Source organism: Schistocerca cancellata, chromosome 2, assembly GCF_023864275.1.
Source record: "Schistocerca cancellata isolate TAMUIC-IGC-003103 chromosome 2, iqSchCanc2.1, whole genome shotgun sequence".
In the NCBI taxonomy this organism is placed as follows: domain Eukaryota; kingdom Metazoa; phylum Arthropoda; class Insecta; order Orthoptera; family Acrididae; genus Schistocerca; species Schistocerca cancellata.
Genome location: NC_064627.1, coordinates 361,211,735 through 361,234,234, shown reverse-complemented (window position 1 = coordinate 361,234,234; position 22,500 = coordinate 361,211,735). Strand labels below are relative to the sequence as shown.

General features: G+C 38.7%; 1 protein-coding gene across 1 annotated transcript in view; it reads right to left on the bottom strand.

Moving 5' to 3' along the window:
• LOC126161751 (DNA polymerase delta subunit 3-like) overlaps positions 1 to 22,500 on the bottom strand; it is a 44,846-nt gene that overhangs the window by 6,266 nt on the left and 16,080 nt on the right. The window contains exons 5-7 of the mRNA XM_049917801.1: positions 10,872 to 11,030; positions 9,668 to 10,112; positions 2,745 to 2,933 (exon numbers count right to left, since the gene is read on the bottom strand). Coding sequence (XP_049773758.1) covers positions 2,745 to 2,933; positions 9,668 to 10,112; positions 10,872 to 11,030 — 793 coding nt within the window. The remainder of the gene's footprint in view (positions 1 to 2,744; positions 2,934 to 9,667; positions 10,113 to 10,871; positions 11,031 to 22,500) is intronic.

The following is a 22,500-nucleotide window of genomic DNA, read 5'->3' as shown; positions in this document are numbered from 1 at the left end:
GCTATCAGTAGTACTGATGTCATTTACTCCCACGGCCTTGTTTCGACTTAGATCTTTCACAGCTGTGCCAAATTCTCATAGTATCTCATTTCATATCTCCCGTCTCATCTTCATCCTCTTCCATTTCTATAACATTGCTTTCAACTTCATCTTCCTTGTATATACCCTCTACATACTCTTTTCACTTTTTAGCTTTCCCTTCTTTGCTTAGGACTGGTTTTCCATCCAAGTTTTTGATATTCATGCACATGCTTCTCTTCCCTCCAAAGGCTTCTTTCATTTTTCTGCAGGCAGTATATATCTTTACACTAGGAAATATGCTTCTAAATCCTTACACTTGTCCTCTAGCATTGCTGCTTCACAATTTTGCACTTCCTGCCACTCTCATGTTTTAGACGTTTGTATTCCCTTTTGCCTGGTTTGTTTGCTGCATTTTTAAATTTCCTCCTTTCATCAATTAAATTCAACATCTCTTGTGTCACCCAAGGATTCATACTAGGCCTTCTCTTTTTACCTATTTGATCTTTTGCTGCTTTCACTATTTCGTCTCTTAAAGCTACCATTCATCTTCTACTGCATACCTTTCCCCCGTTCTTGTCAACCATTGCCTAATGCTCTCAACAACCTAATGCTCTCAACAACCTCTGGTTCTTTCAACTTATCCAGATCCTCTCTCCTTAATTTCTTATCTTTTTTCCAATTTCTTCAGCTTTAATCTACAGTTCATAACCAATAAATCATGATCAGAGTCCACATCTGCCCCTGGGAATGTCTTAAAATTTAAAATCTGGATCCCAAATCTCTTTCTAACCACTATATAATCAATCTGAAACCTTCTGGTGTCTCCAGTCCCCTCCACATATACAAACTTCTTTTATGATTCTTAAACGAAGTGTGAGTGATGATTAAATTATGCTTTGTGCAAAACTCTACCAGGTGGTTTGCTCTTTCATTCCTTTTGCCCAGTCCACATCCGCCTACTATTTTTCTCTCTCTTCCTTTTCCTACTATCAAGTTCCAGTCCCCCATCACAATTAAATTTTCGCCGCCTTTACCTATATGAACACTTCATTTTACTTCATTATACATTTCTTCAATCTCTTCACCATCCCCTCACCTCACTGCCTCAACTTCCTCCTTGCCCCAACCACCCTAATTGCTTCACCCATCATGCACAGTTGCTTGCAGTTTGGCCTTGGCAGTCAGGGACAGAGGTCACATGTGTGTGAATTTTGTTTGTGCATGTTGCATATATTCCAGAAAAAGCCCCTGAAAGCTTACTTGTTTAGCAGTCTTTGTTTATGCCTGTCTGCGATTCAGCACTTCCACTATATGGTGAGTAGCACTCTAATACTGTCAATATTCTATCACTGACTTTCCATTGTTAGATAAAGAGTATTCACAAATGAGCTGCATGTTTCATCATAAAATTTGTTTATTCAGTTCATGAATGTTATAGAAATCACAAAAAACTTCAGTAGAGACTTTATGCAATAATATGGGGGAAACTTCTGATATGTCATGTACCCTCCACCACACACCGGCTGCTCGACTAGTACAGATGACGACGTCATTTACTCGCAAGTAACACAAATTACGATTGTGATGAGAATGGATATTTTATCATTTTGAGAATGGCAATGATGGCTACACATACATCAGTATCTTGTTCGATCTGTTTTGACAGCACCTCACCTGCTCACTACCTAAAACAGCAACATGAGGGAAAGGAAGATTTTCAAAGAAGTAAAATTCATAAAGCTGTTTCTGAATAATATACAGATAGTAGTACTATTGGCCTCATGAAATCTGAGAAGAAGAAAGGAAAAAGAAGGAAGATAAGGGTGTAACATCCAGTCAGTGAGTGGGTCATTAGATATGGACAACAAGCTTGATTGGGGAAAGATAGGGAAGGAAATTACCCACATCCTCTTCAAATGAACCACTCCAGCATTAGCTTTAAGTACATTAGGAAATCACAAAAACCTTAAATCTGGATGGTCAGATATGGACTAAAACTACATGTGTCTTGGACAAATTAGACAGATTAGGGTTCATTCGGATGCATAGATAATTGTTTTTCCTTCTCTCTATATGTGAGTGGAACAGGAAAGGAAATAACTAATAGGGGTACAGAGTATTCTTCGCCATCCACATAACGGTGACTTGTAGAGTATGTATGTAGATTTAGATCCACATGCAAATCCAATGCCTTAGCCACCATGTCATCAGTAGGAAATTCTCCAACATGGCACAGTTATCAGTGGTAGAACGGTTCAGTGAGAAGTATTAAGGACCACATCACCTACCTCTTCATTCTGGATACAAAAATGTTGTTATTCCAAATCAGCAGATCTACGACTGAGCACGGAATGAGGTGACCAATTATTCACAGCGTTTCAAAACTGACACACACAATTCACAATAGGATATTCATCAACAAACAACTAATTCTCATTTCACACTGAGCTTAAATGAAAAATAACTGACCTCTAAAACAGCCATTTGCACAAACCTCTAGGCACTTCCCTGAATGCTTTGAATGTTGTGTGAATCAATATGAAACAAACAGGAAAAAAGTAAGTTGTTCACTACACATAAAATTTAAATATCACTACTACTTACAAGTGAAAAATATGTAGTAAGGGGACAGTATTAGGTCGGATATTATCAGAAAATAGCACACAGAGTAAAGAGACGAAGGAAACACACATCCACAAAAGAAACTCTGAGTAGATACTTACTCATATAGCCATCCTCATCCATAAATGTTTTATCAACCAACTTCCGTATGAGTTTCCGACCTTTATTGAGTTCTTGCTGAGGAGTGCATGGTATTATGTCTTCCATGTCACTTCGCTGGGACGGCAATTCAGGTTCATGTTCTTCTAATGGTGGTGGTGATTCGGGAATTTCTTCTTTCTCAAATATATCTGCAAGAAAATACTTGCATGAAATCCTTAGGTAACTCTGATTTCTTGATAAGTAAGTGGCTTATATGTATCAGCTGTTACACAGGGGATGAATTGCAACTTGAGAACTGATAATGTAGTCGAATGACAAAAGTATGGAAAATGGGTGTAAATCCCAGAAGCCAACACAGATGTCATTTTCACTTCAGGAGAACAGCTTGACAATTCACTTCATCTTTCAGATAATTTTTCTTCATCTCTGTTTTATATGTGAATACAGAAAACTGCATTTAAAAGTTTAAAATTTTGCCAACTTTGAGTAAAAATATTATCTTATGAATGGCTGAATAGCTTCTGTACACCTCTTTTAAGACCTGAATATGAAGCATCACACCCAATGTGTGTCAAATTGTCAATGTGTTTTTTTTCCTTTCTTTGGTTCAGTAACATGTATATCTACCAATAATAGCAAGGATATTGAAGTCATTGTTAATGCAATAATTTTAAGCTTAATGACATCACAAAGTTTGTGAAATTATTACAAAAATAGGTACTGGGGTTAAAAGTGTAATTACAGAAAGCTTCTTTTAGAATGGCCAAAATGGGATCCAAATCATGATCACTGCAATCATACATTCAAGGAGTTAAATGTTGAAAGTCAAGTACAAAGGCTGTTTAGTCTGATGATCTCATCGTGGATGGAATGTTAAACCTCAGACTCTCATCCTCCCAATTGAAAACAGCTTTGGTCCATACCATCATTTAAGTTTCTCCACCCACTGATGAAAATCAATTATTGAGTTTAGTTCACCAATACACTCACTCATGCAGCATATTGGTTGAGAGCAAATGGTTTCCTGCTAAATGAAAATAAAACTAAGCAGATAATCTTCACTCTAAGAGACAAGCCACTATCTGATGACCCTAGTTCTGTTAAATTCCTGGGAGTTTATTTAGACGAAAAGTTATCCTGGGGCCAACATGTAAACTATTTTAGTAGTAAGCTATCTAGAGTAATTTATTTATTACGACAACTCAGAAATTGTGTGCCTGAAACATACATCAGATCATCTTATTTTGCATTTCTCCAAAGTATAATATCTTATGGCATTATCTTGTGGGGTAGTCATACACGTGACATCCTATTATTGCAGAAGAAAGCCATTGGGATAATTAAAAATTCTTCACATAAGGCTCACTGAAAAACCCTTATTTACTAAACAAAAAATTATGACAGTAATAAACCTCTATATATACAATGTCTTAATCTTTACGAAGAAGAACCTACAAGATGTGAAACGTAGAGAAAACGTACATTGTTACAACACAAGAAGCATCAAACACAATACACGCCTTACCACAGATTATCAAAATCAATAAATAGCTATGAAGTCACAGGGCACAAACTATTTAATAAGCTGCCACATGCTATACAGGATCTTCCTGAACACACATTCTAAGAAAGACTGCATGAATGGTTTATTGCCCACCCATTCTATGATATCAATGAATTCTTCAACTGTAAAATGCAGTAATCCAACAGATGACCCATTGTACATTTATTGTAATATAAGCTAAAATATTTCAGTAGTCAATACCTTATCACAATGTATTATAAATTTTATCTTCATTTGACATTGTCAATTGCTGTAATGGCTTAAAGACAATAAAATCTTTATTATTATATAGTCTGTCTTACACCAGCTAATGTCTGCTCAAATGATTGCAACATAGTGCATCTTGTGCACATTTCTGTTCTAGCATTGGCAAACATAATACTGTTTACTGTTGCACTTTGCTATAAACTACATTGCAGGCATTGCTAATGCAGCACACACTGTGAGGAACATTGAAGTGTGTACATCATAATTAAAAGTTACCTAAAACAAAATGTGTTGACATATCAAAATATTTATGTTCTGAGTGCTTGAGCATATGTTATGATTAGTGCACTTAGCAATCGTCAATTTTTATTTGGAGTTCTAGCATGTATATGCTTGGCAGTTACATAGTGGAGTTTTCATACTTGAATCTTACAAACGTTGTTTGAGTGTTACAAAAACAGTTTCAATTGAGACTTATTGTTCACTTTCAGCTTGTTAGAGTAACGATGACAGCGGAAGTCATTCAAGACATTTGTGCCATGTGTGGGGCAAGCGCTATCAGAGAAATCATGTCAGAAAATGACTTTTTCTATTAAGGAAAGACTGTTATGGTATGAATGATTTACCACATTCAGAGAAGTCTCAATAATTGGAAAATACAGGGTGATTCAAAAAGAATACCACAACTTTAAAAATGTGTATTTAATGAAAGAAACATAATATAACCTTCTGTTATACATCATTACAAAGAGTATTTAAAAAGGTTTTTTTTCACTCAAAAACAAGTTCAGAGATGTTCAATTCGAGCAATATCAACCCGCAACTCCAACTCATTCCACACTCTCTGTAGCATATCAGGCGTAACAGTTTGGATAGCTGCTGTTATTTCTCGTTTCAAATCATCAATGGTGGCTGGGAGAGGTGGCCAAAACACAATATCCTTAACATACCCCCATAAGAAAAAATCGCAGGGGTAGGATCAGGGCTTCTTGGAGGCCAGTGATGAAGTGCTCTGTCTGGCGGTCGATCCATCGCCTCGGGTAGTTACGGACAGATAAGTGCCAATGTGGTGGCGCTCCATCCTGCTGAAATATGAATTGTTGTGCTTCTTGTTCGAGCTCTCTGCTAGCTCTGCGAGTCGATTTTCCTGGGCTGCGAACAAATGCTTGCTGGATGCGTGCTACATTTTCATCACTTGTTCTCGGCCGTCCAGAACTTTTCCCTTTGCACAAACACCCATTCTCTGTAAACTGTTTATACCAACGTTTAATACACCACCTACCAGGAGGTTTAACACCATACTTCATTCGAAATGCACGCCGAACAACTGTCGTCGATTCACTTCCGCCGTACTCAATAATACAAAAAGCTTTCTGTTGAGCGGTCGCCATCTTAGCATCAACTGACGCTGACACCTAGTCAACAGCGCCTCAAGCGAACAAATGTACAACTAAATGAAACTTTATAGCTCCCTTAATTCGCCGACAGATAGTGCTTAGCTCTGCCTTTTGTCGTTGCAGAGTTTTAAATTCCTAAAGTTGTGGTATTCTTTTTTAATCACCCTGTATAATGAACTGTTACCACTTAGCCTTCCTGTAACATTTTCATTCAACGGGCAAGGTTCAGAAGTTATGTGCAGGAGTACGACAAGGTCTGATTCGAAACAATAAAACTCAAAGGGGTGCTCTATCTTCATTTTTGCTTGAACATCCTCAATTCATCCATCTGGTAATCCTATGCAACGCTGCTATTAGTGACGAATTATAGTGTCTTTATGTTAATTTCATGAGAGGGAGTTTACGGCTAAGCCCAAACAGAAGGCATCTCCTCAAGCAAGCGGCCATGTGCACACAAATATTTTGCAACTGTTGGTACAAAAAGGGTGCTATCTGCTACAAACTGCTCGCCAAGTGTGTTCATCGAAGCTGGCATTTTTTGCCAACAACTGAGACATCTTTTGGTCTCAGTGTTGGTAGAATTATCTTGAAAAGTACATTGCATGTTGCTCCAGCACAATAGTGCCTGCTTGCACTTGGTTGATTTCACAAAAGAAGTTATCAAAATGCACTTCAAACCTGGCTTGATGGCATTGTTAGTTCTGAACCAGTAAGTTTCTACAAGCATGGAATTTATACACCACCTGCACAGTATCAGCTGGTGAGAGAATATATTTTTTTATAATTAATTTTTCTCTTCTGTTTACCGTAGTATTCAAAAAGATAGTGGAAAGAAAGCTATAAAAATATGTGCTGCACTAATACAAATGAATTACTAGTTAATATGATAGCCCAAGTACAAAAGCCTATTTTAATAAAACACTGCATTTTATTAAAGCAGTCTTCTGACAGATAGCTGTATACAAGCATGGCTAAATCACCACCAATTAGTAAGCATTACACAATTCAGCTTTCAAAACTGCCTGTGTCCACATGCTATGCAATATAGTATTTCCCCTCCGCACTTACAATCATCATACTTATTACTAAGGCAATCTGGGGATATACAACGTCTGTTCCAAAGATCCTGGAACTTTGTCCACAAAGTTTCTCTATGCTTACCTTTTACTTATTGTGCATGGTCTCCTTCGAAATACTCTCCTCCACAATTGATACACTGCTTCTAATGCTGTTTCCACTTCCGGAAGCAGTCTTGGTACACCTCTTTCTGGGTCACACAAAGTGCTGCCTGCAAATTTTCTTTTATCTCATCTATCGCTGCAAATCTTTGTCTTTTCAATGGCGTTTGCAACTTCGGAAATAAAAAGAATGTCTGCAGAGGCTATGTATGGAGAGTACGGAGGATGAGGCAGCACAGTGATTTTGTTTTTTGTGCAATAGTCATGCACCAACAAGGATGAACATGTGGGTGAGTTATCGTGATGCAAGAGCCATGAGTTGTCTCACCACATTTCAGGCCGTTTCTTTCTCACAGGCATCACAACCTGTCCTGATAATATCATCAATTAACAGTTTGTCCCTGTGGTCCGAAATCATGATGAACTAATCCTTCAGAGTCAAAGAAAACTGTCAGTATGGCTTTGACTTTTGACCTGCCCTAATGAGCTCTTTTTGGTCTTGGAGAACCTTTCTCGACCCATTGGGAAGATTGAATCTTGGTCTCAACATCATAACCGCAGACCCACATCTCATCACCAGTTATGATTATCTTAAAGGACATCTCGTTCTAATCTGTGCGATCCAAAAGCTCTTCACAGATTGTGAGGTGAGGGTCTTTCTGGTCTTGCCTCATGAGCTGTGGGATGAAATTGGTGCCAACACAATTCATTCCACAAGATGCTGTGACAGGATTTCAAGACATGATCCAACTGAAATGTTACATTATTCTGCAATCTTTCAGACAGTCAGTCTTTGATTGGCATGCACAATTTCACAGACATTCCTAACATCAGGGTCGCTAGACACCGAAGGGTGTTCTGAATGAGGGTCATCTTTTGTGAACCATTTGGAACACCGATTATGGCCTAAGCACTCGCTACCATAAGTTTCCCACCTCATTTGGTGTGTCTTGAGTTTCTCACAAAATTTAATGCAGATACGTAGCTCCTGTAACTCTGCCATCTCAAAATTTGCAAACTATGCAACAAAACATTCTACTCAATACAACACTGAACAATAACTAAAAGACATACAACAACAGAAACTTCAGGCAGTTACACATTAAACACAGGCATGTGCTGGGGTGTCAACTGCATTTCACTCCCACAAATCAATGGCGCAAAATTATGAATGTTCTGGAATTTTTTGAACAGACCTCATACTTAACTAATTTACTGTTTCAAGACGACTTCAATAACTGTACTAAAAATAAATAATCTGGGTAAGTCTCCACATCTAATTGAGTGCAAGCTGACAGTCAATCACACAACTTATATATTTTTCACACCAATTCGTGACACATAACATGCTTCACTGGCAGTGCAATAATTTAAGAAGTAAGAAGCAAATAACGTCTAAAGGCTCATCTGTCTCACCTGATTTGACAGCAATTTTTCATGCAAAACAATTGAAAATATCAAGACAACAGTGTTAGATCTTTCAGTCCAAAAAGGATATCAACTGTGTTTCTACATAAATCATTAACAGTGAGTCAGTAATGTAATGCTGATTTTGCACAAACTGGAAGATAAAGATGAGAAATGTGAACATTCAGAAAGCAAAGGAAAGAAGCAAGCCACTCAGAAATCAAGCAACTGGCAAGAGATGAAGAAAATACAAATTATGAAACTTGGTATTGCTCATATGGTCATGTTTCTGTAAAAGAATTAGAGCAACTAAGGTTCTGTTTTAGTTGAGAAACATTTTGAAAATTACTTGACAGCAAACAAAAGAACTTTTGCTACAATACAGCAGCACACAATTATAAGGTGTAGGAAGCCCTGAGAGGAAATGACATATCATCAGTGGTCTCCATATATCTCCATATATTTACTAGGAGCTACTATGGTAGAACATGTACATCACTGATCAGACAGACTTACATATATAAAGATAATGGATATTCCTGTCTGGAAAAATATATAAAATACGAGAAAGGCATCCAGTTATCTAAAGAGGAATTGTGCAAAGCACATAGAAAACAGTTAACACCAGTATTTGATCTCTAGCTCTCTTTCTAGTAGTACACACACACACACACACACACACACACACACACACACACACACACACACACACACAGAGGGGGGGGGGGGAGGGGGAGAGGGGGGAGGGGGAGAGGGGGAGAGAGAGAGAGAGAGAGAGAGAGAGAGAGAGAGAGAGAGAGAGAGTGTGTGTGTGTGTTCCTACTAAAAAAAGAGCAAGAGCTCCAAAGCATTAATGGTATTCTACTACATGTTTGTGTGCACCACACACCAGTCCTCTATAGGTCAGTGGTTGTCTTTCACTTATTTTAAATATTCATATAAAGACATATTTGTTTCAGAAAGAATAGCTCACATGAGTTACTGACTTCTCTCTTTCACCTTTTATACCTCTAGTAATTTTCAACATTCCTGGTAAGTTCCCACATAATAATAACTGAGCACAGCCTTTGGCACTTTAGAGCATCATTAATGTTTGCAAATTCTGGCAATAAATATTAATCATTGACAAGAAAAAATTACAGTTTATAGTATAGATCAGTTGAACTTACCATCATCACTATCAGAGTCAGCGACAATGATTCTCTTCCGTTTCTTGACTGACTTTTCACTGTTATCATTGCCTTTTTCTTTCCTTTTATTTGGTTTCTTGCTTTTATTTGATTTGGTTTCAACAACTTTTTTTGACTTTATATTTACTTCTTCTGAATCAATTTTATCCTCTGAAATCTTTCTTCTTTTACTTGAAGTTGCTTCTTGCTCTGATATTTCAGGAACTGACTTACGCTTCTTTTCTGGAGGACTATCATTCCCTTTAGGTGATGGGCAATGGCCATTCTCCTCACTTTTTGGCTTCTCTCCATCAGGTGCTGCTTCTTTTGTTTGGTTTTTAAGAAGTTTTTCATTGTTAGCATTTGTTTCTCCAACATTTTTATTGAAAAATGTTGCAATACCTCCACTCTTTCCCTTTGCAGTGGATTTTGCGGGTGCCTTTGACTGAAATAATACAGATTCTTTTAAACTAATACTAAAAACATATGAGCATCATGAAGAGGAAAAAATAATTTTTACATGGACACAACAACTGGACAAGCTTTACTTGAACAAAGAGAAAGGAGCTGTGGCAGAAAACATGAGTACTAAGCTAGACCTCTCAGAAAGTGCTGGATTGATGTTCCACTATTGTACTCATTGCAATAGCCAATATATGAAGAAAGTAGCAAATTCTCATTTACTTAATATGATACATGATGTAAGAAAACTATAATGTACTTTCCAAAACTAAATATTAGAGCTGTACATCTAGGCAAGTTTGGCAGCCATCAAATCTGAGTGAAGGAATACTGACCGCTTCTCAGAGGTTTTTCTAAATAACTCGAGAGAAAAGAAATGATTGCTATTTTAATGAAACTAAGATTGTTATTTTCATTAAGAAAAGGAAATTGAACAATGAAAAGTCCAGGACAGAACAAGAGTTCTACTTCTGAGGAGGACTTTGTCTGAAAGCTTAAATATTTCTCGCTTTCTTTTTTGTTGTGCCTGCCTGTGACTCATCTCTCCTCTACATGGCAAGTAGCAATCTGTTGTTACTCAAAAAGATATTGTATAGAAAGCAAATGCTCAAATATTGTTCTCTTCAATTTATGTCACTTTGGACACTGTTTGAATTGATTTTTTTTTCTTTACATACTTCGGCATTAACCTATTTCACTGTTTTTAGCAGTTTTAAATGAAGCAAAATGTAAAAATACTTACACTTTCAGATGACTTCTGGACCTTGCTACCTCGAGCTGCAAACATTGCAGCAATACTTCCCGGTTTTGGACCATTTTTTACAACTGCACTGTTACCTTCTACAGTTTTTTCTGCTGTGTCTGCTTCACCATTGGTTACACGCTTGTTGGAATTTTCTGTCTGAAAAACCACACACAAAATATGAATGTGATTAATGGAAAAGTTCTAATTCGCTGAAGTGTATAACGAAATACTTAAACATTAACAGAATACGCTCACACACATAAAGAATGAACAAATATTTCATTCAGCACATTTATTACCTCAGAAAGCACTGATTATTACTATCTTTCGAAAGTGGACACCCATTAGTATATTAATGATGGTGGATGACTAAATAATTGCTTTCTCACTTTTTCAAGAAGCAAGAGATAATTGTCAGCTTTACAGCAATAGGTCATTTAAACTGCAAATTGAATTCCACAGTCGGTCTTCAGGAAAAAAGGATACTTCCAGCCCCACACAGTGAGACTGGCATGAGCAGCTATAGGTCACATGTACAGATACAAAGATCATTGATAATCTATAGGGGGGCAAAAAGAACTGCATTTTATGGCTGAAGTCTAGATCAGGGGCAGCACCAGTCAAGACGGTGCGTCTCTAATGATCAATGGTGGCAATGCATCAGTTGTGCATAGCCAATGGGAGGCAAGAAAAGAGCGCAGCTTAAACTGCTGCACGCAAAATGAGCAGCAATTAAATTCATGTGAAAACCTTCTTGCTGTGCTCTGCAGCTTGTAAGTATTTCTTATTAACACATTTAATGCAAGTAAAATATTTAATTGGTAGACCAGCGATACTGCAGCATTCTCTGGCCTGAAGTTGAAGTGTGTGTGTGTGTGTGTGTGTGTGTGTGTGTGTGTTATGGGCACCCAATGGCAGAGTCATCAGTGCCCTTACACTTATTAAAACAAACAAATGTGGAGATGAACTAAAACTGTTGTACAAGCATGCACTCGAAATGACCACACAGCCATTCTATCTCACATGCACAATCACATGAATTAAAACCAGTTAGGAGGGAAGATAGCCAATCAAGAAATTAAAACACAGAGAAAACAAAATGCAGATGAGCTAAAAGAAAAGCACAGGGAAATGTGACTGGCTGACCACCTACAAAAAACTTTGGTGAGCCAGCGACCATGTCGACAAATTAAAAACATCTCTCTAAAATACTGTTAAAAATATATCTAAAAACAAAGATGATGTGACTTACCAAATGAAAGCGCTGGCAGGTTGATAGACACACAAACAAAGACAAACATACACACAAAATTCAAGCTTTCGCACCAATGGTTGCTTCATCAGGAAAGAGGGAAAGAGAGGGAAAGACAAAAGGATGTGGGTTTTAAGGGAGAGGGTAAGGAGTCATTCCAATCCCGGGAGCGGAAAGACTTACCTTAGGGGGAAAAAAGGACAGGTATACACTCACTCGCGCGCGCGCGCGCACACACACACACACACACGCACACACACACAAACACACACACATCCATCCGCACATATACAGACACAAGCAGACATTTGCCTTTACCTGTCCTTTTTTCCCCCTAAGGTAAGTCTTTCCGCTCCCGGGATTGGAATGACTCCTTACACTCTCCCTTAAAACCCACATCCTTTTGTCTTTCCCTCTCCTTCCCACTTTCCTGATGAAGCAACCGTTGGTTGGGAAAGCTTAAATTTTGTGTGTATGTTTGTGTTTGTTTGTGTGTTTATCAACCTGCCAGCACTTTCGTTTGGTAAGTCACATCATTTTGGTTTTTAGATATATTTTTCCCACGTGGAATATTTCCCTCTATTATATTCATACTGTTAAAAATGTTCGACAATTCACAAAACTTTAAAACTTGAACCACATTCGTTTGAACATTACATAAAATAGACAGTAGATCTGCCAGCAATTTTGTTGCAGTCCGCTGGTTGGCAAATGAAATGCAGTCCAATAAAATGTGTGCACCATGATCTGCACGCCACGAGCACCACACATTGGAGGGTCCTCTTGCTGGAGTAAGAATCCATGCATCCTGGGGGCTGATTGTATATATAAAGTAGAATAAAGTTCCTAACTACAGAACTAAACGAGTGCAGTGTCAAACAGCTCTTTCAGTGTTTTTACTTCAGTATACACACAAGATAAGTCCGAGTAGTCTACAGGCCCTCAACAGGCAAATGGATTTAACTTCAAAAAAATGATTACCTTAAGTCGAACTGCAGCCTAGTTTTTCAAAACAAACTACTCATCTTATCAGAAATGTGACCCAACACTAATTACGAGGTTATACACCAAGAAACAGCACGAAAAAACTAGGAATAGAGACTGGGTCACAAGAGAAATGAGCAAGCAAAAAGAAAACAATTTGTCTACGATTTTACTGTACTGGGGTCACATTTCTGAAAAAATACATGTACGTTCCAAAAAACTAGGCTGGGAATTGGCTTGAAGACAGCAGACACTGTAGAATAATGCATTATATGCAATACAGGATAAGAGCCAGGCATATAACATATCCAGAGCATATACATTAGTATATAGTGACTGTGTTAGTGGTGTTGTGAAACAGCTAAAATCGTTAAAATTGAAGAAAGCTCGAGGGCCCGACAGAATTCCTTTCAGATTCTACACTGAATTTGTGGCTAAACTAGCCCCTCTTCCAAACATAATCTATCGTAGGTCCTTCAAACAAAAAACCGTGCCCAATAGTTTGAAGAAAGCACCGGTCAAACACGTCTACAAGTAGGGTAACAACAGTTATCCACAAAACTAACATCCAATATTCTTAACAATGATTTGTTGTAGAATCTTAGAACATATTCTGAGTTCAAACACAATGAGGTATCTTGAACAGAATAGCCTCTCCCAGGCCAACCAGCATGGATTTTGAAAACATCAATTATGCCCTGCTCACACTTTTCTCACATTACAAAACTGAAAGCTTTGGATCAAGGCAGTCAGCAGACGCAGTATTTCTTGATAGACGAAAAGCATTTGACTCACAGCCCGTACTAGAATATTGCTCAAGGGTGTGGGACCCAAGACACTGAAGGTATACAGAGAAGGGCAGGATAAATGGTCACAAGTTTGTTTGACCCTTGGGAGAGTGTCACAGAAAGTCTCTTGAAGATAGGCGTAAACTACTCCGGAGAAAGCCTAATGACAAAGTTTCAAGAACCAGCTTTAAATTATAACTCTAGGTGTATATACTGTGATGCCCTACACATCGCTCTCATAGGGATCATGAGGACAAGGTTAAATTAATTACAGCATACACAGAGGAAATCAATCATTCTTCCCATGCTCTGTATGTGAATGGAACAGGAAGAAGCCCTAATAACTTTTATAATGGGATGTGCCCTCTGTCATGCACTTCACAGTGGTTTGCAGAGTATTGATGGAAATGTAGGTGTGATAAGTTTTATGTTGGGCAAATAAGGAGAACCTTCAAGGAGATGTTTAGAGAACATATTAATGTTAGCGACTCCCATGCTTCAGCATTTAGTGCTCATTTAAGAGAATGCGAGCATCTGTTAATGACATCACTAAAAACATCATCAGTCTTCACAAGGCAAAAAAATGTAAATTACTGAACATACAAGAAGAAATTGAGATATACACTCACATGATGAGACATCCTGACAACATCCTTAATGAACCGACAGTTACAATGTACATACAGGATGTTAACAGTGTCTTGGTTAAACAGGTTCAGCTTTGAGTTTCCTCCATTTCCTGTGTGTAAAACTAACTAATTTGATATGAAACATTTGCTCACCATTACATCAAGGCCCTAGATGACAACTTATATGACAGACACACATTTTCCACTATGTCCTACTTACTCTATATGTTGTTCGTGACAGGTAACATCAGTTTTTCTCTCTTTATTGCACACTGACATACTGCACTGCACTAACGAAAGGACTGGCATATAGTCGTAGTATGGCGAAGGGTAAGCAGCATGGCTGCTGTTCCTCCTTTATCTGCTTTGGTGATGAGGTGACCTCACGTTTGGATGGGCATAGCGCTACTTCCTACGGTTGGCGAAGTACTCGATGGGAGCCTGATCTGGAGCAGGCTTTTTCCTGCCGGAGCACCACTCTTCCTTCACCCACTTCTCCGAGACACGGTAGACGTGCTCCCAGTCCTGGGGGATGAAGATAGGGTGGGCGTTGATGAGTCGCAAATCCTTCCGGGACATCACTTCATTCAACAAGCCATGGATGTGGCTAAGGTCATACTGTTGGTGGGGAAGGGGAGGATTGGACAAATCCAGTGGCAAGAAGGGGTATGAACTGCCCCAATGGGGGTACAATCCATCCCTGAGAGGCGCTGCAATCTTCTTCCGAAAGGGCTGCATGCTGTGCTCGTTTGGGAGTGGCAGGCACTGGGGCAGGTCTTCCTCTTCTGACTCTTCCTCGTCTTGTGAGGAAGTGGTTGGCATCTCTTCCTTGGCTCACAAGTCTGCCTCCACAGCAGGAGCGGAGAGCAGACAACTCCACATCCATCAGCAGATGCTCTGTCTCCTGCATTTCTGCAGGGGGCAGGGCTGTGGATGTCTGTGTGACAGTGTCCCCACCTCCGGCCGCCTCGCCGGGGAGGCAGCGGCGGGGACAGATGTCTTCTTCAGCACTTGCAGTTTATCACACAGCTGCTGGAGCTGATGATGAACAGCTGAGAGTTCTTCTTTCATTGCGGCCTGTAATCCTTCGCCAGAGTGGGGGGATGTGGTGGCTGTCTTGTCGCCAGACACCGCCACAGGGCGTCTCACGGCATTCAGGCTTCCGTGCTCCTTCAAGCAGCTATCCGTACTCCTTCAAGAATCTGCAGCCGTGCAAATTGGTGGCGTGGGCTCCACCGCAGTTCACGCACCTGGCAGCCACACCATGTGGCTTGGGGCAATTGCGCGCATCATGCGCCTCTGTGCACTGAGGCACGAAACGGTGCCTTGCATGTTTTGGCAACATGCCCCAGCTGCTGAAATTTGTAGCACTACAGCACGATGCGCTTCTGCCTCAGCTGCGCTTTGCGGCCGCGGTCCTTCCTCACAACATCTATGAGGAGTTCCAGTGCAGCAACAAGCTTGCTTCCCTTTCTGTGTCCAGCCATATCGTTCAGCTAGTGATGTAGGCGAGTGACGATAGTGAAGTGAGCCACAACGAGTCGAGCAGCAGATTGTGTGTAAACTGACATACTGTATATATTCTGCCCTTTTATACTAGTTGTGCAAACATTGTATTTAATACATATGTGAGTGCGTGGCACAGATGTATCTAGATATGATTCCTGGGATAAAAACAGATCTGTAATACAGACTCTTTGGCCTATACACTCACTCCATGTTTATATTCTGTGATAGTAGAGCCCAATGTGACCAGAAAATGCCACAGTTTAACAGAGTGGTTCCCAAACATCCTGAAACCATTACCCCTGAGTGCAATCAAATATTAGCGAGTTTCCTCCACCCCCCCCCCCCCCCCATACAAATCATCAAAAACTCAAAAACATTAAAAGCTAACTACACTGCAGGATAATACAGAATATTCTTTGAACAATTTCATTTTCAAAATGACAAAAAATAAATGAAATTTAGCTTTTGTACGTGTTCTGTTAAACCACAGACTAATGAGTCAATGAGACAACTAATACAGCTCATTTTTAACAGCCTTTTTCTAGAATGATGTAATCCTCAGTGCATTCCGAATGTTACCTAAAACTACTTCTCAGAAAAGAAAGCTAACTATCTACAATGAGGGTAGACACTCCGTAGAAAACATGCTTTCTATCCAACATTCCTCTCTCTAGCAACACTTTCTTCAACCACACCCAGCACTCCCATTTAAAATCAGTCAAATCACAATGTGTGCACTATACTTATGTTTACTGTTAGTAAATCACTTTCCCTCTGAACTTTCCTCATCAACTAGTATAGCCACTGCTTCCCTGTAACTCCAGCTGCTTCTACCATTTGTGTTGACACCTCATTTACATTTGGTGCCTTCCCTCGTTTCATACTTTCCTGTGCTGATTCTACTTCTGCCCAAGTCAAATCCTTTTCAGTATATTTTCCTTGGTTTATCCATCTCTTCATTTGGTCTCCTCCTCAACTATCTAATGTGGATTTAAAAGGGCTTGCAGGAGCTCTTTCCACAATACTTAAATTTTTTATCATCGTTTATTTCTTTCCCATTTACATAATTATAGTGGAGTTTTCATTCACACATTTTCTCACTGTCTTCACAACCCATATAGTACTTTCCTGTTGCCCTTGCTGTTTTCCTTCATCACACCTGTCCATTTTACCACCAATTTCCTCCCCACCTCTGCTACTATCTTCTTGGTATTGTATTCATCCTTTGCATCCGGTTTCCTTTGCTAAAACTACATGCTACATGCTCTGTTCATTTCCTGAAGTGCTCCTTTAACTCTATCGCTTCACTGAAGTATTAGTTTACATCTTTTAAGGTTGCTTGTTTTTCCAAAAACAAATTGCAGGGCAATTTTTTGTCTTAATCTTCCCCTATTCCTGTTCCATTGGCCCATGTTCACTTACAAGTATCTTATTTCCTAATACTTTACTCTGGTTTCTTCTTCTTCTTTCAGTTTCCAGACATTTATTTTTTCCTCTCCTGTTCCCCTTAAGGGAAGTGCCTAACATTGCTTCTTTAAAATCAATGGAACAGTTAGAAAGACTTTCCCAAAGCACATACAAAATACTCAATATTACTACATTTATTCCTGTAATATTTTCTAAACTTCCATTCTCTTTTCTGCAGACTAATCAGCTAATCTGCTGTTTTTTTTCTGTTCAACAACCATGTTACAGAATAGATTGTAACATTATGCGATTGCCTTATCATTTTAAATCATTCACTAATTGAGCAGTCACTCGGCAACAGCTACAGTTAGCAAATAATGTTGCGAGAATGTAAAAGGTGAACGTCCTGTGACGTAATGTGTTTATTGTCGAAGCACTGTCAGAGATGCAGCAAGTTAATGACTTTCAAAACAGCGGCTCGAAAAACGGACAGAAGAAGAACACTTTTACACACTCTTTTGGTGTGCGAGATATTCTCGATGAACAGTTTCTCAGTAACTCATTTTCTCTTGTCTCTTGTAATTTGTGTTGGACGCGCATGTCTTGCCGCCGTATTATTATTGTTAAAAATAATTATTTTCATTACGAGAAGGGAAGTGCCAGTCAAAACGGCATCCATGTTAAATCCTTGATTGCAGTGTAAGTTCATCTATTAATTGGCATAAATTCAGAGTTAAATGGAACTGGTGTATGGACTATTTATTTAGTATAGAATCTATGTCTCACTCCTTCATGAAGTTATTTAATTTTCTTTATGTTTCTGCCAAATAGAGAGTTCACAGCCACGAATTCTTTCGTCAAAATCTGACGGAAGTTGCATGCGGCGAAATATTTTCTCCGTGCCATATTCTACTGATAAATGCATGATAAACTATGGTCCCTTAGGAAATTCATGTTGAGCTATCCAAAAATAATTATATTTTGAATAGGCATTTACTCTCCTCTGCAATGCAACTTCTGACTGATCAGACGATCCAACAAGAAACAGCCGCATACGGTCTGCATTCACAAATATATTTACACCGCTGATTATAGCTATATTTTACAGCACAAAAGTAAACCTATTATTATTATAATTAGAGACTATGAACGGGGACATTTATAACTGTATGATTATTTTCAGTACAATAACTCATTATTTCCTAAAGGACATACCATGGTGAACAATAATGCATGTGATATTGGTAAGCTGCCATGTACAGGAAGAGAAAGACACCTTCCACATTGCCAAATAATACAACATGTTATTGTAGTCAACAATCAGATTCAAATGGATATGTTACATCATGTTTATATTCAAGTTTAGGAGAAAATTACAAATGATGGAAATTGTTTCAAACAAATTTTCAGGTACTTCTTGTATTTATGGTGCTGCATTAGATGCTGCACAGTTATAGGACTAGATGCTTTACACTGAGCTTAACAGGAGACACTGAATAGTTGACATGGTATTATGAAGACATGATTTTTCCCAAGTAGACGGTTGCCTGATGACAAAGTTATCTAAACCAGTTACTACTTTTTAGTTTTAGTGCCATGTGGACTGTATTACAGTAATACAAAATTGCTGTTTCTATTTGAGCAATTTTCCCAAAACGATAGAAATGCCACTCATAAATGTCTATACCTGCAAATTTATTGGGGTAAAAATTCAATAAATATGGAAACTGATAGTCTGAAGGCAATTTTCTGTGATCTCAAATTGGAAATAATGAAACAAATTCAATAAAAGGTAATAAGTTCTCATACAGTGATTATCCAATCAATTACTTTAACAAACAGCAACTTTTTATTAAACTGTGCATTTTGAAAACCATGGATTACTGTTATCACAGAGACAGGGATGGAACACAGTAACATTCACTTTCTTGTGATTTGAGTGCTTTCCTGGCAACAGAAAATTAATGTTTCCTAAATTTTTACAACTCTGATAATTTCATTTACAATCCAGTATACAGTTCTTTCGATGATGTTGCAAGCTTCTGCAGTCCATTTTTAACTTCAAAAAAATTAACAGAAGTCCTGCTTTCAGATTCACATTACAAAAAGTCAATGAAAACAGTGAATAAACCCACTTGCCTGATTGTGAAGCACTTCATATTCATTGCCCTCATGTGACATATTTATATATAGATCACACTTGAGTGCTTACAGTTGCAGATCCACAACTACATCATTACCACAAATCAGTGACAGTTCAGCTCCAACAAATAATGTTGTTGCTCTACGAATGAAACTGTGGCCTGCAACAGCACTGTCTGAAGGAGAGCTGCTACCGCCATCTAGGGCAGCTAATGCCGATGTGATTGGAAGGGGACTAAGACTTATTGGCTGATACTGATTAATGAAGGAAGAGAGACAAAATGGCTAAAACAGGGTCACCTTCCGACTTGACATGAACAATAATTTATAGCTACTAGCTCAATCAATGAAGACATAGTCACAAGTTTTTGCACACTGCAAGGAGGCAGTGTCCAGAACAGAATGCTAAGAATCCTGTCCGGTGGGGTGTGACCGTTGGGGTGGGTGCAGGATGGGGATGCAGACGTTTTAAGGTCACTTTATGTTTTTCTCGTAATAACTCAAAAACTGTAGCTTCTAGTGAAAAATGTTTCCCATACAAAACTAAACTACATTAATTTTTTTTTCCCCCACTAAGACTCATTATTTATCCACTGTAGGGGACGGAAAATTGCAGATTATTAAAAATATTGTTCTAACAGTACAAGATTAATATTTGTCTTTAAATGCAGTGCGGTAAAAACAAATTTTAAATGTGTGTACGACGTCTAACGTAACGACATTTGGAATTCGGATTTACTGCAAACTTCGTACAGTACTCCATGAGGACAACAAAAAGTGTAAGCAGTAGCGCGTACTTCTCGAGGGTTATTGAGAAAATTGCAAGATCGTTTTGGTTGTCAAATATGCACCTGTGCGTGGGCGTTATCATCATCAAGCGGTGGCAGCCAAGTGGTTAACGTCCAAGCCCTGTAATCGTTGGTCGCTGGATCGAGTCCCGTTCGTCATTTTTTCTTGTTTTCAAACTCAGTCATATTCTTTACTATTTATATTACAATTGATATAATGGGAAAAATACGTGTAATCAGATGAACTTCTATTAAATTTACAATGTTATTTGGCAGTCTACAAAGTTTTATTATCACAAATAATATAATATTCATAACTACCGACTAGTAAACGACCAACGAGGGGAAGGCCATGCTCGAAATGGGGTAGAATGGGGCTCATTCGACGGTTAACTCGCATAGCGGTGAGACCTTGCTTATGTAGCACGAAGAAATAACATACGTGCAAACTGTTCATGAAGTATAAAACCTTACATCGTGACTAGAAAAATGGAAGTGACAGCCGGTTCGTCGAGAACTGCGGACAAGGAATATCATGAATATTGAATCCATAGGGCAGTTGCGAATTGAAAGATGCGTTCGTATATTGTGAGAGTCTTCTTCAAGAAGCAGATGTCATTGAAACAGAAGCATCAGCAATGATTTCTGCCAATTCTATGGTAATTGGAGAAGAACTGTATTGGGCTACTATGGAAATGTTAGGAGAAAAAATACTCATCACTGACGAGGACCTTATTCATTTTGATGAAGTAGACAAAGAAGATCAATTCCGTAAAGTCGAAGAAAATTCGTCCAACGATGAAGATTATGAGCCAGCAGAAAAGGCATCAAACGGCAATTATGTTCCGTTGCAGACCAAAATAAAAGTTGTTAAACTGGCGAAAGAACACCCCAAATGGAGTCTTCAAACTCTCCAGATAAAAGGGTCTAGAAGTTTGACAAGAACAGTAGAATTGAAGAGATGACAAGAAAAGTAGAATTGAAGAGATGGGAAGAAAACATAAAATCTAGAGGATTAACGATTGATAAATATTCGATAATTAATTCATGGACGTATGACCGTTTCGTGGAGTCTCGCCAAAATTATTTGCAAGTAAGTGTTCATTTTTATCACTCTACATCTAATTTTCTATATCTTCAAAAACCTCATGCGAAGAAATAATTATATTAATAAAATGAAACTTTGATTTTACTTTTCAGGTAACAACCAGAAACCTACAGCAGTGGGCTTTGGCTGCTGCAGGCCAATTCCAATCGGAGGACTTCATCTTCAAAGCATTGCTTTCATGGACAAAAAAAGTCAGACTAAGGCACAGAATTCGGCAGAGGAAGATCACGCAGTATGTGAGTTTGAGGGAATGTGTGTGTGCAGAAGAAACGCTGGAAGCCGCAAGAAAGTTTCAATTGCAGACGAAGGCAATCATCCGGAATTTCAAAAAATAATTTGTTATCAATACAGACCAGACAGGTTGCCCGTACCAGTCCACATACAACAGAACTCTCGCCGAAAGAAATTCGAAGACTGTGTTTGTCAGAAGGCGCAATATGAATAAGGTGACGCACTCGTACATGGCCCAATATGCAACAACATTGTGTGGCGAATTATTGCCGCACGTGTTTCTTTGTTTGCGAAAAGCCACGAGGAACTTTGGACCAAAGGTTCAGAACACTTTTGACAAATTAACTAAAGATCTTCTGAATGTCATCACAGCGAGTTCGAAATCCGGGAAACTTACCACACAATTATATTGTTCATTTTTGCCTAGTGCCATGCTTCCCTACGTGAAGAAAGAAAAAATTCTGATTAATAACAGATTCTTGCAGGGGTCAAACGAATCCTGGTTTGTACAACGGAATTTTCACCGATGACGAAGGACTTGGAACATGTACGGTTCAAGTCGTACCTCTGAAATGCACGCCAGTTTGCCAACCGTGCAATGTTTATTTCTACAGGCAAGTTAAACATCTCCTTAAGCGTCTTCAAAATTGTTCTTATTTAATAGAAAGAGAATGAGAAATTGCTTCTTGTTAAGACATATTAAAATACGCTCGATACTGCATGACCAATTACCAGCACTGATATTTAAGGAAATGCTGCGTTATGCATGGTTTGCTTACAAATTATCG